General features: G+C 38.9%; 1 protein-coding gene across 2 annotated transcripts in view; it reads left to right on the plus strand.

The window, feature by feature from the left end:
- The window catches only part of EXOC4 (exocyst complex component 4), an 853,359-nt gene that overhangs the window by 99,099 nt on the left and 738,286 nt on the right, over window positions 1–15,974 (plus strand). For both annotated transcript variants that reach the window (XM_055421289.2, XM_088834671.1), the window contains exon 7: window positions 10,696–10,870. In XM_055421289.2, the coding sequence (XP_055277264.2) occupies window positions 10,696–10,870 (175 nt within the window). The remainder of the gene's footprint in view (window positions 1–10,695; window positions 10,871–15,974) is intronic.

The following is a 15,974-nucleotide window of genomic DNA, read 5'->3' on the forward strand; positions in this document are numbered from 1 at the left end:
GTTCCCTTTAATCCACATCCTCCCCCACACTTGTCATCTCTTTTTTAATTTATTTTTTATTTTTAGAGTGTAATTCCTTTACAGTGTTAATTTGTACTGTACACCAAAGTGAATCAACTATTATATGTGTCCATATGTCCCCCTCCCCTTGAACTTCGTTCCTCCCACCATCCTGTCTCTTGTCTTTTGGATGATAGCCCTTCTATCATGTGTGAGGTGATCTCCTTGTAGGTTTGACTTGCATTTCCCTGGTGATTAGTGATGTAGAGCACCATTTTGTGTGCCTTTTGGCCATTGGTATGTCTTCTTTGGAAATATGTCTTATTCCATTTCTCTGCCCATTAATCGGGTTGTGTTTTGTGTTATTGAATTGTGTGTTCTTTATATATTGGATATTAACCCTTTATCAGATATATGGTTTGCAAATATTTTCTCCCACTCATAGTTGCTTTTCATGCTGTTGATGGCTTCCTTTGTTGGGCAGAACCTTTTAATTTGATGTTCTACTTGTTTATTTTGCTTTTGGTATGAAATCCAAAGAGTCATTGTGAAGACTAATGTTGAGGCTATTATCCCTGTGTTTTCATGTAAGTTACATGGTTTCAGTTCTAGGTTCAAGTCTGTGATTCATTTTGAGTTGAGTTTTGTGTGTGTTGGTGTTAAGAGAGTGGTTCAGTTTCATTCTCTTGCTTGTGACTCATCACCTTTTGTTGAGGAGACTGTCCTGGCCAAGGCTTAAAGAATGATACTAACACTTTAATTCAGAGAAAGAGGGCCTGGGTTTATTTTCTGATTTCAGTCACTAATTTGCCACACATTAGAAGTTCATTCGAGGTCATCTACTAAGAATTCAGAGACTGATCACGAGAGGCTGACTTGACAAGTAGGGAAGTGACACAGAGAGGAAATTACTAGAGCCAGGACCCAGTTCTTTTCATTTTCAGTGTGTTCCATTCTATATTGCTAATAGTTTTTTCCCTATTCTTTTCATAGCACAGATGGAGAATTAGTCAGCACTCCTTAAATAGTAACTTCTTCTTATGTGAAGATTGTTGTTAGTAAGTGGCGAAACTAATTTTCATCCCTTAGAAGTAGGTATTAGATAACCTTGAAGATTAAATGGCATCTATGTCCTGTTTTAAATGAAAAATACTAGTTCAGCCAAGCTTATTATGAAAATGTGTGTGTGAGATACAGGAGTGTAAAACCAAGACCACTTTGATATGAAATAATTGATGATCAGTTTCTTTTCATTTTTCATAGAAAACCAAAGCTCAGAGGTTAGTATTTTCTTGTCTTTTAGAACATGGAGGTCGGGAAATAAATATTCTGTGGTTATTGCCTTTATCTGTCTGTGTGAAATGCAGAACCTGATGTTAAGGTCTCAGCAGATAAGTAGTAGAACAAAGCTGTTTTTCTACCTTGTGTGTGTGTCTTCGCTTTGTGACCAAGTAAGGCAGCTTCTTGACTCCTAAAATGGGTTTTCCAGCCAAATGACTAATTCAGGGTTCCCTGGATGTTAGATTTAGGTTCAGATAGTCGAATCTCACCTTAAATATTGAACATTTTTCACAGTTTGAGGATATAGCTTTATACCATAGACAATTCTTGCCATGTGCAGCTGTGACTGTTCTTTGACATTTTCTTCTTAATCCTCTGCCTTTTTTCATAGTGGCATTCCAAAATGAGGTGCATAGAGAGAGCTCTGGGTAGGAAGTTAGTAGGATACCTAAGAGAATAGGTAACATTTTGCTTGCCTCTGTAAGCAGGCTATTTTCAAAACCTTCCAGGTAATTGGAAGGATGTTTAAAGAACAAATACTTGCTTCACCTGACTCTTCCCTGTTTTATTTTATTTTTTTAAGCACAAGATGTATTTTATTACATTATTTTTCAGGTTAGCTCTGGATGCATATATCTTTCATCTTGTAACTACATTTCTTTTGGTTCTCGCGTTCAGGTTGATAAGGCTGTCTTTTGAGAAGAGAATTTCGTGTGAAATGTTTTTTGCTGTGGGGTGCTCAAGCCAGGAGATTATAATATCTAATACGTATTTCCTTATCACTTGTTATCTGCAATCGGGTCTCCATCGCTCTCATCTGCTAGCGCACATTTTTTCATTCATTGATTCAACAAATATTTATTACCTGTCATATGCTTACTCTTATGACAAATACTGGAATACAGTGATAAATCAGGCAGTTCTTAACCTCATTGAGTTTACAGTTTAGAGAGGAGGAGGTGTGAAGATTAAGGGAAAGACAACTCCTTTAAGGGCTGTTTCAGCAATCCAGGGAAGACAAAATAAAGTCTGTATGAGCAGAGCAACAGTGGCAGTGGGCTGAAGCCCATTCTAGAGACAGTAAAGAGGTAGAAATAAAACAAGTTGGTAATTCATTGGCTTTGAGGAAGAGGGGGAGGGAAGGATGATTTGCTGGGATCAAGTGACTCCCATTCACTGACAGGTAAGTGGAAAAGCAGGTTTGGGGAGGAGAATGATGAATTTTATTTAAGAGATGTTGGGTTTGAGGTCGGCAGCTCAGGAGAGCCATCTGGACAGAAGATACGTTTGGGAGGATTAGCAAGTGGATGTTTGAGGACACAGTGCTGAACGAGCTCACCTCGAGCGAGTGTGAGGATTGAGCAGCGTTGACAGCATTTAAGGAGCAGGCTGGGGAAGAGGTTCTGGATAAGGCACCACCAGAGAGGCAGAAGCAGACTGGAAGAGTTGGAGGAATGGAGCCTGTGGTTTGCTGGGGGCAAGTGATAGCCTTGCTGGGACATTTGCTGGAAGTCAGTGTTTCAAGGAGAGCATGATCAGTAGAAGCAAGTGCTCTGCACCTTCTTGAATAAGGACTGAAGAGGGTCTTTCCTTTTTCCTTCTTTCCTTTCTGTCTCTCCCTTTGTCTTTATTAGTATAGTTGACTTACAGTGTTGTTAGTCTCAGGTATACAGCAAAGTAATTCAATTATACATATATATCTGTTCTTTAGAGTCTTTTCCCTTACAGGTTTTTACAAAGTATAGTATACTATTTACCCTGTGCTATAAAGTAGGTAATTGTTGGTTATCTGTTTTACATGGAGTAATGTACGTTGAGCAAAATGCTGATTTGAGACTTCTGTGAGAATTAATAGCGTGCCAGAGGTAAAAACTGGTTGGCAGTGAGAAGGTAGAGGCATTATGGGCAGTTTCATTGACTCTTGGCAGCCTTGGTTTCCCTAACATTGTACGGTACTAATAACTCTTCTGCCTCTTTTCTTGAGTTAGTTCCTTTTTTTTTTTTTCTAACACCGTATAAAAGAAGCACTGGCCCAAACTGAACACTTTGTTTTCTGTTTCTGAACTTCAGTTTTTTTGTTTATAACATGGGGAATGCAGATGGTGCCTTCCTCATAGAGTTGGCTTGAGGATTAAGCATGCACTCCGTGCAGTGCCTGGCCTGTTGTCATCAGTGTGGCTGTGTTGATGCAGTGGTCTCTGGTCCTTATGGTTGCCGTCATTGTCATCATCTCACTCCTGCCTCCGTGTTTAGAGATCTTGTCCATCATGAGAGCTTTAGCTGTGGGCACCACGTAGAAGGAGTCAGCAGGGGGCTTCCCTGGTGGTTCAGATGGTAAAGAATCCCACACGTACACAGGGACTGTGTTCTTACTCTCTGGCCCAGAAGGCCATGCATGTCACTGTTTTGTCAGTTCTCTCAGTCTGTTGTGATCATCTGCTTTCGTTTGGAGGGATTATACAGTCAAAGAGGAATGAAGGGATTGGCTCTTTCTTATAAGGTGAATTTGGGCTTCCCAGGTGTCGCTCGTGGTAAAGAATCTGCTTGCGAACTCAGGAGGTGCAAGAGACTCAGGGTTGATCTCTGGGTTGGGAAGATCCCCTGGAGAAGGAAACGGCAACCCGCTCCAGTATTCTTGCCTGAAAAATCCCATGGACAGAGGAGCCTGGAGCCTGGCTCCATTCCTCCAGCTCTTCCACTCTGTTTCTGCCTCTCTGGTGGAACCTCTTCCCCAGCCTGCTCCATGGTGTTGCAGAAGAGTCAGACATTACTGAGAGATCGGGCAATGTGAATTAGGGCTCTCTTAGATATCAGTGACAGAACCTGCCTCCGAGTAACGTAATGAAAGAAGGTTTCTGTTGGGATGGTACTAGTGTGTCTTAGGCAATACAAGCAGGACTTACTAAGCTGGGGGAAGAACAGAGATGCCACTGGCCCGTGGCGACATCTGAAGCATCACTTGCCTCTCCCTGTTTTCCTGCTCTGGGTGGTAACTGTTAAAGGTACAGAAAGCAGTTTACTGTTGCTCTGAGTTTGCTTTTCAGTACACTTAGAGTTTTCAGTTTAATTCTCACAATTTATAATGAGGAAATTCACCTGAGGAAATTTGTGTTTGAGGAGCCTGAGATTTGGAACAGTCTCATGATATGTTGATAATCCCATGGGTGTTCAGCGGAGAGCTGGTACCAAGTCTGGCTTTCTAATGCCAGTCCTGCATATAGGCATTTATACCACATTGCCATCTCAGGACTGAAATTTTCTTTCACCAACTGTGATGTTATATTGAATATTATTGCATACTATTTTGTGACTCTGGAAATAACCTCTGTGTGTGTGTGAGAGAGAGAGAGAGATTTTCTTCTGATTGGTAGAAATTGTAGTTAATGAGAATTCTTATCTCCATGATTCTTAGGCTTATTCCTGTCTGAGGCCTTTTCTTTCTTTTTTTTTATTTTTTATGGTTGCATGTTTGAGCATTGAGATGATGTTCAAAACCAACTTTTTGGAAATGCATTTTCAGTTAGGTATCCAAGAGGCCTTTTCTTAACTCACTTCAGTTTAAGGACTGTCTGGTAGTTTAATGACTCTGCCTGCTCTTTTGTCTTTTGGATCAGTGGTGAAAACCTTGAGCCTAACAGGATTTAAGTAACTGAGCTAGCTGCAGTATCCTGTTTTATTTCTTCTTTAGTTAATATTTTGTGGGGTGGAGAGAGTGGAGTGGGGGATGACATTCATAGGGCTTTGTGTGGGGGTTATCCTGAGTGTGTGCCACTAAAGGCAAACACGTGTTTTCTCAGTCTAGTGCTGTGAGGGCAGTCGGCGAGTGTATATGAATATTAACAACATATTTCCATTTATTTCTTGTAGCTTTAAATTGGACCAGACCAGTGCAGTGTGTGTCCTGTTTATGTGAGTGATGCCTGGTCTCTCTTTGCTGCATTGAGAGAGAGTCATCTTGCTTTTTCATTTTCTTTTTTAGGCGGGCATGTGCTGGTGAGGAATGGTGGGCCTTGGCAAAGTGTGGGACTGACTTGGATTCTTCTTTGTTATTGGTCATTCACTCCTCATCTTGATGCTGAGTTCAGCGTCCATTGCTCCTCTGGAACCCTTTCTCCAAGGTCACCAGGCCCTATGAGTTTTATGTTTCTGTCTTGACCTCCACTGGCCACCATGTGGCCTTGACTCTGTTGATCTTCTTTTTTCCTTTGTCTCCTACAGTTTTCCTTCCTGTCTTCTTTTCTTCCTCCCTCCTTGCTTCCTAACCATCTTTTCACAGCTGCTATTTCAGGAAGTGTTGACGCTGGATCTGGCTTGCTTTTCTTACTCTGCATATTATCCCTGAGTAATCTCATCCCCTCAAATATTTATCACTTTGTAAATTTCCAGTATCAGTCTGTCTCCTGAGCTCCTGACTTGCATATACAAGTACCAGTGCATAACACCTTAAACTTAACATTGTCAAATCTAAACCCAGAAGGAATCCTTCAGTAATTTCTGTCTTCACTTTAATTCATTCTCCTTCTCTTTCTCTACCCCCCACCCTTTTGCCCTCCCCACTCTCTCTCCGTCTTTCTATCAGAAAGGGTAACCATTGTCTTCAGAGTTGCTCAACCCCAACAAAGGGATCCTCAACCCTCCGCCCTCTTTAATTATGGTACCATTGCCTTAACTAATTCTGTCCACTTTCTAACGTGATCCATCCTTCAGTCGTGTGAGGCTCCTGGAACAGCTATTAATTAATACTTTGGTTTTTCAGATGGGGACACTTGGAGAAGTTGACAGATTTTCTCGTAATTACGGGATTGGGAATTTTCAGTGTTGGGAAAGAATGTGCATCTCTTGCTTCTTTGCAGGTTATTTATATGAGAAAGGCAGGGAAAAAACAAAACAAGTGAACCAAAAGAGGAAAGTTAATGTCCTCCTGGTAGTGAGAGTCTACAGGAATCAGTATTAATAATCCTTCACTTTTTGAGACATCAGATTCCTTTTTTCACTGTTGTATATTTTTGCTTCACCACAGGGGAGGGGTTGAGACCTCAGTGTCCTAACTCGGAGCCACAGCTGATGATTAAAAAAAAAAAAAAAGATCTATTGAGATATAGTTCACATACTACACAAATCACAGCTCAAAACGTGGTTTTTAGTACATTCATAGGGTGGGAAGCCATCACTGCCATGTAGTTCCAGAACATTTTTGTTCCCTGCTGCAAAACAAACCCCATATGCTGTGGTGGGCAATTCCCACCTACCTAAGTAACCACTGACATATTTTCCGTCTGTAGACTTTGCCTATTCTGAGTATTTCATATAAATAGAATCACACAATATGTAGTCTTCTGTGGCTTTTTTCACTTAGCATAACGTTTTCAAGGTTCATGTTGTCGCATGTATTAGTACTTCATCTCCTTTGATAGCTAAATTATATTCTATGGTATGAATGTGCCACTTCTTTTTGGTCCATTTGTCAGTTGATGGATATTTGGATTATTTCTACTTTTAGGATTTTACTATTATTGTTTTACTAATATTTTAATATGATGAATAATGCTGCAGTCAGCATTTGTGTACATGTTTGTGTGCATATGTGTGTTTTTGTTTTTCTTGGGTACATACCTAGGAGTGGAATTTCCGGGTCCATACGGTAATTCTATGTTTAATGTTTTGAGGGACCACCAACTGTTTTCCAAAGCAGTTGCATCATTGTGCATTTTCACCAGCACTGTTTGAGAGTTCAGATTTCTCTGCATCCTTTCCGATGCTTTTTTGCCTGTTTTTTTCAATAGCCATCCAGGTAGGTTGAAATGGTATCTCCTGGTCTTGGTTTGCATTTCTCTGATGGCTAAGATGTTGAGCATCTTCTGTTTGCTTATTGTCCAGTCATATATCTTCTTTGGAGAACTGTGTTTAATACATTCAAATCCTTTGTCCAATTTAGAATTTGGTTGTCTTCTAGTTATAAGAAATCTTGAGATATTTTAAATACAAATCCTTTATCAGGTAAATTATTTGTGAATATTTTTCTCCCATTTCTTGAGTTGCTGTTTCACTTTCTGGATGATACCACTTGCAGCATAAAAGTTTTAAATTTTAGTTTCTGAGCTACAGGTTTTATTGGTATATTCAAGATTGTTCTGTGGGGAGGCAGAGGAGGTTTTCCTGTCTTGGAAATTGGTGGATGTTTCAAAGTAGCCTAAGTGGCAGGTAGAATCTCTCCACTTCTGGCCTGAGAAGAAGGCTCTTCTCCTTCTTTTCTTCCCCATGTAGCCTCTCGTATGACTCTTGATGGTCACACTGCAACAGATCTATCTTGGTCTTGATCCTCCAGGTGCAGTGGCCCTGTCTCAGCATTTTAATCAGAGATTGCTATTTCTATAATGTTATGATGCCATGGATCTAGTGTTACAACTCAATTCCCCCTTAGGTTTCTTTTCTAAACAGAGCACTGCCCCTCATTGCTGAGTTGCTCTTGTCCTGAGTAGTAGCCAAGGTGTATGCAGTCATGGAATCTGGTGGCCCTGGAGTTAACCAGCAACAGCCCCTCCCTTTGGAGGAGCGGGCTCTCTTCCAGTGTGTTTTATCTCGGGTTTGTTAGGCCTGTACCTAGAACTTCATGCCATTGGGAAGTTGGGCACCAATTTGTCTCATGCTTTTGAAAGTCATGAAACAATATTTCATTTCATTTCATTCAGTATCATTTCAACAGAATCAGACTCAGATTTGGAAAACAAACTTATGGTTACCAAAGGGGAAAGATGAGGGGGAGGGATAAATTAAGAGATTGGGATTAACATATACCCAATACTATATATAAAATAATCAATAAGGACCTACTGTATAGCACAGGGAACTCTACTCAGTATTCTGTAATAACCTATATGTTAAAAGAATCCAATAAACAATAGATGGTTGTTTATGTATAACTAAATCACTTTGCTATACACCTGAAACTAACAAGACATTATAAATCACCTATGCTGTGCTGTACCAAATCATCTCAGTCGTGTCCGACTCTTTGTGACCCCATAAAAAATCATTTTGGAAATGTTGGGGTATAGCATAGTGTTACTAGATTTTAGTTTTGTCAAGTAAGGACATTTGGCAATGTAGCTGCTGTCATGGAAATAAGATTTTTCTTATCAAGAGAATACCAAAAGGATAAAATTAAATACATTTACTTTTGTAAAACGTCAGCGTATGGTCTTTTCTCTCTACCACTGAAAAATGCATTGTGGTTTGTGGACTGACATTTGGGAACCACACTTTACACACTCAGCATAAATCTTTATTTGAAAAGTAGAACCTTAGCTTAATCAGGGATATTCTCTGTCTGATGCCAGATACCATTCTTACCCAGATTATTTACCTACACTGAAGTTAACTATTTCAGTTGTTAAGTTATATATATATTCCTGTCCGTTGTACTGCTCTCTGCTGATATGTGAGTAGATGTCATATAACAGAGGTGAATATGAAGAATTATTTTAGGTAAATGTGAGTATAAGTGTGAATTGACCTTTAAAAGATTTTTAAAACATCCTCATTCAAAGGTAAAATGGGTCCTGTTTACAAATACGGTGTATAATTCTGAATTATATATGTATATTCCAGACTGGGAGGCCTACATAATTTTTTATTGATTTTGTCTTGTCTAAATTAAAATGTCAAAGAGATACTAGGGTTTTATCATAAGATGGTTACTGGCTGTCACGTTAGCACATTAATTATAGTAATTGGGCAGTAAAGAAGCCATAGGAATAGATAATATGCTATACGTTTTGATGAGATTGTAGTTATAGCCTCTTATTTATGGTAATAAAATCTTGTTAATCGACATCGCCAGCAAGCTCTTTTGCTTTCCTTTTCTACTTTCCAGGTTGATTCATAAGTCTCCTTAGGAACTATGAACTGAGAGCCACAGATTATACAATAAAAGTCACATTCCAAGATTGTCTGTGCTCTTGTTCATGGTATACACATGAAATTCATTTAGCAGATATTTGCTGATCATTCTTCTGAGTGCTCCAGTGTATACAGTGACGTACAAAGCAATGTCTGCTCTAAAAGACGAGTAATGGGGAAGGGAGGTGAAATGTCTGTATAGAAATAAATGTGACCCACATTGATTGAGTCACGTATGTCAGCTGCATGCGATAAGTTCCTTAAAAGTGGGATATACTACTATTCAAGTCCAGAAAAGGAAAGAATGATTCCATGCGTGGGTGATCAGTGATGCTGTAAGGCTCAGAGATGGGGGAATCACTCTGCATCCATGATATAGGCTCTGAGCCATCTCTGAATATACATTTACGTTGTAAAAGTACAGTGAGAGGTAGATGGCTGGATGCACTGGCATGGAAATCAGCTTTTGTTCTAGGCTCAGCTGCTTTGCAACCTCATTTTGTGCCCTTGAGTATATACAATTGATGTAATAATATGTGTCCAGCATCTCTCACTACGAAAAATGAGATAATGCGGAGGCCTTAAGCTGCTCCCTGTGGTGAAAGTCAGATTGCTTGGCAGGTGTGTATTTTTTTTTTTTTCAGGCAAGTTAGGCCACACATTTGAATGGGAGAAAGCTCAGCTTTCCGTGACTAAAAGGATTAGTGTCCTTACCAGAGTGCCCAATTTATTGCTAGAGAATAGCATATTCTGTGTAACATTTGAACTGTTATCTGAAAGATTGCCTGAATTCCTTAGAAAAACTTCTTATATGAACATACAGTATAGTGATCACTGAATGATGTTAAAAAGGAAATAGTTGTGTATTGAGCTGCTACTGCTGGTTTATGGCCTTTACAATTCTCTTTAAAATTTTTACACCATGTCCATTTTTAAAAATTGAAGTATAATTGATTTACAACATTAGCTTCAGATGTACAGCAGAATGATTCAATTCTCTATATATTTATGTAGAGATTCTCTCTATATTTATATATTATTTTCCACTACAGATTTATCTTATTAAATATAGTTCCCTGCACTATACAATAAATTCTTAATATCTATTTTATTTATAGTGGTTTGTATCTCTTGATCCAATACTACTAATTTATCCCTCCCTCCTCCCTTTCCCATTTGGTAACTATAAGTTTGTCTTCTATATCTGTGATTCTTTTTCTGTTTTGTGTGTAGATTCATTTGTATTATTTTCTTAGATCTCATGTGTTAACTGATGTATAATCCTTGTATTTCTCTGTCAGATTTCACCATGTCCGTTTTATAACAGGGGAAACTGGGGCCCAGATAAAATTTCAGAGGTTGCTTAGACAACTACTTGAAGTGCAACCTGTTGAAATGCAATGTGTTGTTTAACATGACCGTGTGCTACTTTAGCTTGATGTTTTTCTTGCAGCCCAATGTCAGTCAGTTGTGTGTATGTATGTGTGTATATGTAAATGTTTGTTTTTTTACTAGGTTACTTCTAGAACTGCTGGAGTTGCTGTTCGACAAGTTTAACGCTGTAGCCACTGCACACTCTGTGGTCCTGGGATACCTGCAAGACACTGTGGTGACTCCACTGAGTCAGCAGGAAGATGTCAAATTGTATGACATGGCAGATGTGTGGGTGAAGATCCAAGATGTTCTGCAGGTAAGGTCCTTTGACAAAGGGTGCCATCTTGATTCAGAATAATAGGCAGGAACATAAAAAAACCAGTCACCTAAAATATTTCCTTATTCATAAACAGAGTCAGAATGTGGTGTTTCTATTTAAAGGTGATGGTTGCTGATGTTATGGAGTTCTGTCATCTTCAAAATACCTTTAAAACAAAGTTTTTTTGGCCAGACTTTAAAATTGGGACATTCTTAATATGTAGCAGTCAGGTATCTATAGTATTTGACTGTACTTGTTGTAATGTACATTACTTCACTGGAGTTAGTCATATGTTTAATCAATATGAAAATGTTCTTAAACACTTTTATAAACATACATGTAGCTCAATTTTATGACCATTTTTCGTACAGTCAGCTCTTGAATACATTGTGGTAAAAGACAGGTCAAGAGCTTATATTGAGAGATGAAGATAAACCTGTAAAGTATAAATGCATCACTTTGGTTTGTTGATGATCAGAGCAATGATATTAGTGTTTGGTGTGATGCTGCAGAGGTGGTACTTAGAAATTTTATTATAATTTCTCTCCATGTGCCAGGAAAATGTATTTGATTTGGCCAGATGAAAATGAGAAATACAATTAAGAGTTAGCTGAAACAAATTTGACATAGCTCAATAGAAGTGACTTGGTTAGACATCATCTACTAATAGGAAAAATAATAAGTATATGCAGGGAATTGAAAAATGTAACTATGTAGAAATGAAATTATTTGCATAGAAAATAGGAGTCTTTGCGGGAAAAAATAAATCATGAATGTAAATTGTAGTCATTTTCGAGAGTTATAGGCATGCTCTTGGTGGATTGATCGATTCCTGGTTATTCATTCATTAGACAGTTTTTTGGATGTAGTCTGTGCTTTATTGATGGTTCAGTATAAAGAATATAGATTGCAACTATATTCCTTGAGTTTGTTTTGCTGCTATGTCGATTACCATGCAACCATAGTAGGTGCTTGTTGAATATTTGTGTATTGAATAAAATATCTTTATTTCTCAGAAACTGGTTATTTAATATTTTATGTCTTGGTTTATTCATCTGTCATGGAAACATAAGCTTTTCAGGTTACATGCTTATTTTAAGGATAAGACAGTAGATTTTTTAAAATTAATTTTTATTGATGTATAGTTGCTAAGATAATAGATTTTTAAAGCTGTTTCAAAAATAGTTAGAATTAAATTCATCTAGTTCTGTCCATGATGAGGTTACCTCCTACCCAAAGTGACTTGAAAACTGGATGGACTCAGGTAATCAGAATGGTTAGTTGAGAGGAGACTACATGAGGTCAGTTTCACCTTCATCCCAGGTTCTTCTCTGGGGATGCTTTTCAAACTGTGACATAGGAAAGTGAACAGACATTAGCAGACTCTAAGTGGATGAAGCAGAGGTCAGGTTTCAGGGATGGAACAGCTGCAGTTTGTGGATTAGGATACCAAAGGAGAGGGAATTGTAGAGTGAAGGAGCCCCAGAAATCCGAAATGAGTGCTATTGAGCCTTTGGTCAGAGATGAAGTTTCACATACTCCAAGGTGTGGCAAATAGCTATCGTGGGACTGTGAACTGAATGGAAATTGTACCAGTTGCCAAATGCTGGGAAGCATTGGCATTCAGACCAGCCAGTGTAAGGAGAACTTGGTGAATATCTTGTGCTTTCAGATGTCCCCAGAAAGGTTAGTTTTAGGACTTGGGCTATTCTAGCCATATAGTAAGGAATACTATACTTTCACATAAAGCTCCAAGTTTCTACAGTGTTAGCCTATCCACTCGTGAATTAACTGCCTGCCAGAACGAAACTGACTCCAAAGTAACATAATCCAGATTCTCAATAATGATTCACCACATTGTCTAGCATACAATTATTATACTTGCAAAAAATCTGAAAACTATGACTCATCACTAGAATTTTTAAAACATGATAAAGATTAATATCTGAAATGAAGAATATGCCAGATGTATTTAGCCACAGATTGCATGCTGTAGAAGAAAGAATCAGAAAACTTCAAGAAAAATCTATCAAAACCAACCAAAACTAAAGTACAGGGAGAAGATAGACTGAGGAGAAAAGTGAACTAGCCATAATGTCCTATGGGACAGGATCATGGAATCCAACATTTGTGTGGCTGCAAGTACAGACAGTGGGGAGAGAGATTGGGGCGGTTAGTTATTGGAAGAAACAGTGACCCAAAATTTCTAAATTTGTTGAAAAAGGTAAACCCACAGATACAAGAAGCTCAACAAATTACAAGGAAGATTAACACAAAGAATACCATACCTAGACATATTATCATCAGGTATCTGAAAAGCAAAGAAAAAATCTTCAAGGAAGCCAGAGGAAAAAAGGACACATTGCCTGTAGGGAACCAGTGATAAAAATTTTTTTTCACTAACTTCTCATCAGAAATAGTACAAGCCAGAAAAAGGTTGGTGTATATCATCTTGAAAGGTCAGGAAAATTTACCTCCAGTTTGATATCTAGTCCCATCCTTGACCTTCTGAATAAGGATCACTGTGGATAAGCACTGGATTTTGTGGGGTTGTTGTTTCAGCTCCTAAGGTGATTCATTTGTTTGAGATCCTGTAATTGGGAACTGTTGCGTTGGGCCAGTGGTTCTCAAAGTATGTTTCTTGGACCAGCAGTATCTGTGTTACCTGGGAGCATGTTAAAAATGCAGGTCTTTATGCCTGCTTCAGAGTTACTGAATCAGGAAGTCTAGGGGTGCGGCCATACATTCTGTAATTTAATAATCCTTTCAGGTGAACTATATGCACATCCAAGTTTGAGGACCTTTGTTTTAGGTGATCCTGGCCCATTGTGGATTTTGACTGGCGTGTAGTGAGATGAAGTTGGATTAATATGGTAGCGTTGAAAGGGCTGGGTGTAGAGGCTGGAGACGAAGCCTAGGCTACTATTAGTATTTTGTAGGCTAAGGAGAGTCAGTGGTTTATATTATTTTGAGATGTCATCTTATAGTGGAGTAAACAACAGGCTTTCATGGAGCATGTTAGAGGAGTACAGTGAAGAGAGAAAGATTTGTAAACCTTTAGGCATCTTTTGGAAACTCTAAAACCATGTCGTTGACTTTTGGTGCTTTTTCGTATGACAGATATTTTAGTGATGTTTTAGTGTTTAAGCTGTTGGGGCCAACTATGTGCTCTCATCATCTATTGTCCCCTTCTGCTCTCGATATTTCCCAGCATCAGGGTCTTTTCCAGAGAGTTGGCTCTTCTCATCAGGTGGCCAAAGTATTGGAGCTTAGGGCCAATTTAGTTTTCTTACACTTGTTGGTGGAATCCTCTTTAGGTTAAGATCATTCTTGGAGAAGAGACAAAGCTGAGAACCATGGATGCCTGCAGGTAAGCATGTACCTGCATGAATGAAGGTGATGGGATCATATAAATGGAGTTTCAAGTGTTTAGAGTTCGAATTTCAGTGTTTCTTTGAATGGAAAGTGTTTCTTGCTGAAAAATTGAAATGTTCTTTTGTGTATTAAATCTTGGAAAAGAAAACAATTTTTGATCATGTAGAGACTTTGGCAGCCTTTCTCCACTGGAACCTGGGCTGTCCCTGGCAGGCAGAATCCGTTGTGTAGTTGGAAGGCTCATTTGTCTCTGCGTGTTTGTGTCTGGAGACAGCCATGTGTGGAGACAAGGCTGTAGCTATCGCAGTAACAGGGTGTCAGCGTTTTCTCCTGGTGTCGGCTCTGTGACCACACACCGTTGAACTCCCTTTTCAATTTTACACTCTTTTTGAAACTGTGATAATAGGAATACATGTTTTTGTCCCTCTGAGCAGCAGCAGCACCTTCCAAAATGTCACCTGCTTGATGACATGCCTGTCATACTGTTGACTGCACATTTTCAAGTGTCTAAGACTGCAGTGTACTAGAAACACAAAATACTCCATTTCTTGTGGGATTTAACAGAGGAAATAAGAGGGATCACTTTGAACAAACATGTCTTTCAGGTGTTTTGATTCTGGAGAAAAAAAATCTCATTTTTTCCCACATGTCTTTTCAAAACAAAACTGCTTGCTTTGTCATTGTTGGCTTATGTGTGTAACCGACCCCTGAATGTACTAGGTACTGTTGTGCAGATGGAAGCAGGGGTTGTAATTACACTGTCGAACCAGTGGCAGTGACACCACAAGACACTTCACTTTACAGTGCCCCGATCTCTTTTTCTGGAAATGAACAGAGACAGAATGGAACATCATATTACTTTTGTTAACTGCCACTGAAATGCTTAAACAGTGATAAAACTACCCTCATGCAGAGAGAACTTGAAGTTTGCTGTCAGGTATGAAAATCCACAAATCATATTGGTACTACCCCATGACCTGGAGGGTTTTTCAAGGAGACACATGCAATTTCTATTTTGAATCCACGTCTGAAACTAGGTTATTCTTAGATTTTTATTTCATTTGATATTTTGGTTAGCTGAGGATTCCATTCCCCTTAGAGGAAAACTAGGTTCCCCTCCTGCCCCCAAGTATTTTAGGCCAGATAACTTGTGAGATTATTCTTGCAGAAATAGTTTCTCTTCATTTCTCAGCCTTTAAAGCTCTTTGATAGCTGCTATTTTGAGTGGCATATTAAAGATGCTGTCAGCCAGGCCATTGAGTCTTCAGAAAGGTGCTAGGATGTTTGTTCTGTCTTGTCAATGGATAGTATGCTGCCCGATGAGTGGAATGCAGTTAACATGTGAAAGTTAAAGTAGAAATCTTCCTCTAAATTTAAGTCAGTTTCCATCACCTGGGACCCTCCGTAGGTTGTTTTATGTTCGTTACTGAAAGCAGGAAGTGCTGGGCAGCCAAAGAGATCCCTCTGGTTCCCAGTGCGTTTATGGCAGTTGCACAAGTTCAAGGCTCCGTTACAGCGCCGAAGAGTCATATGTAGAACTCGGCTTTCCCTGGCCTTCTTTAAATATGTTTCAGTCAGTGATTTAAATGTATGCCTTGGCTTGCAGTTTGACATATTGACATTCATTTGGAAAACCTATGATATTTTTAGTTGACTCATTTAGTCAAAATGATTTTAGTTCTTGTATTTTTAAAGATTTTGGGTTGAAGAATATGTCTTATTAGGA

The sequence above is a fragment of the Moschus berezovskii genome, chromosome 3 (assembly GCF_049115385.1).
Source record: "Moschus berezovskii isolate FMDL1 chromosome 3, NW_MosBer_1.0, whole genome shotgun sequence".
NCBI classification, from domain to species: domain Eukaryota; kingdom Metazoa; phylum Chordata; class Mammalia; order Artiodactyla; family Moschidae; genus Moschus; species Moschus berezovskii.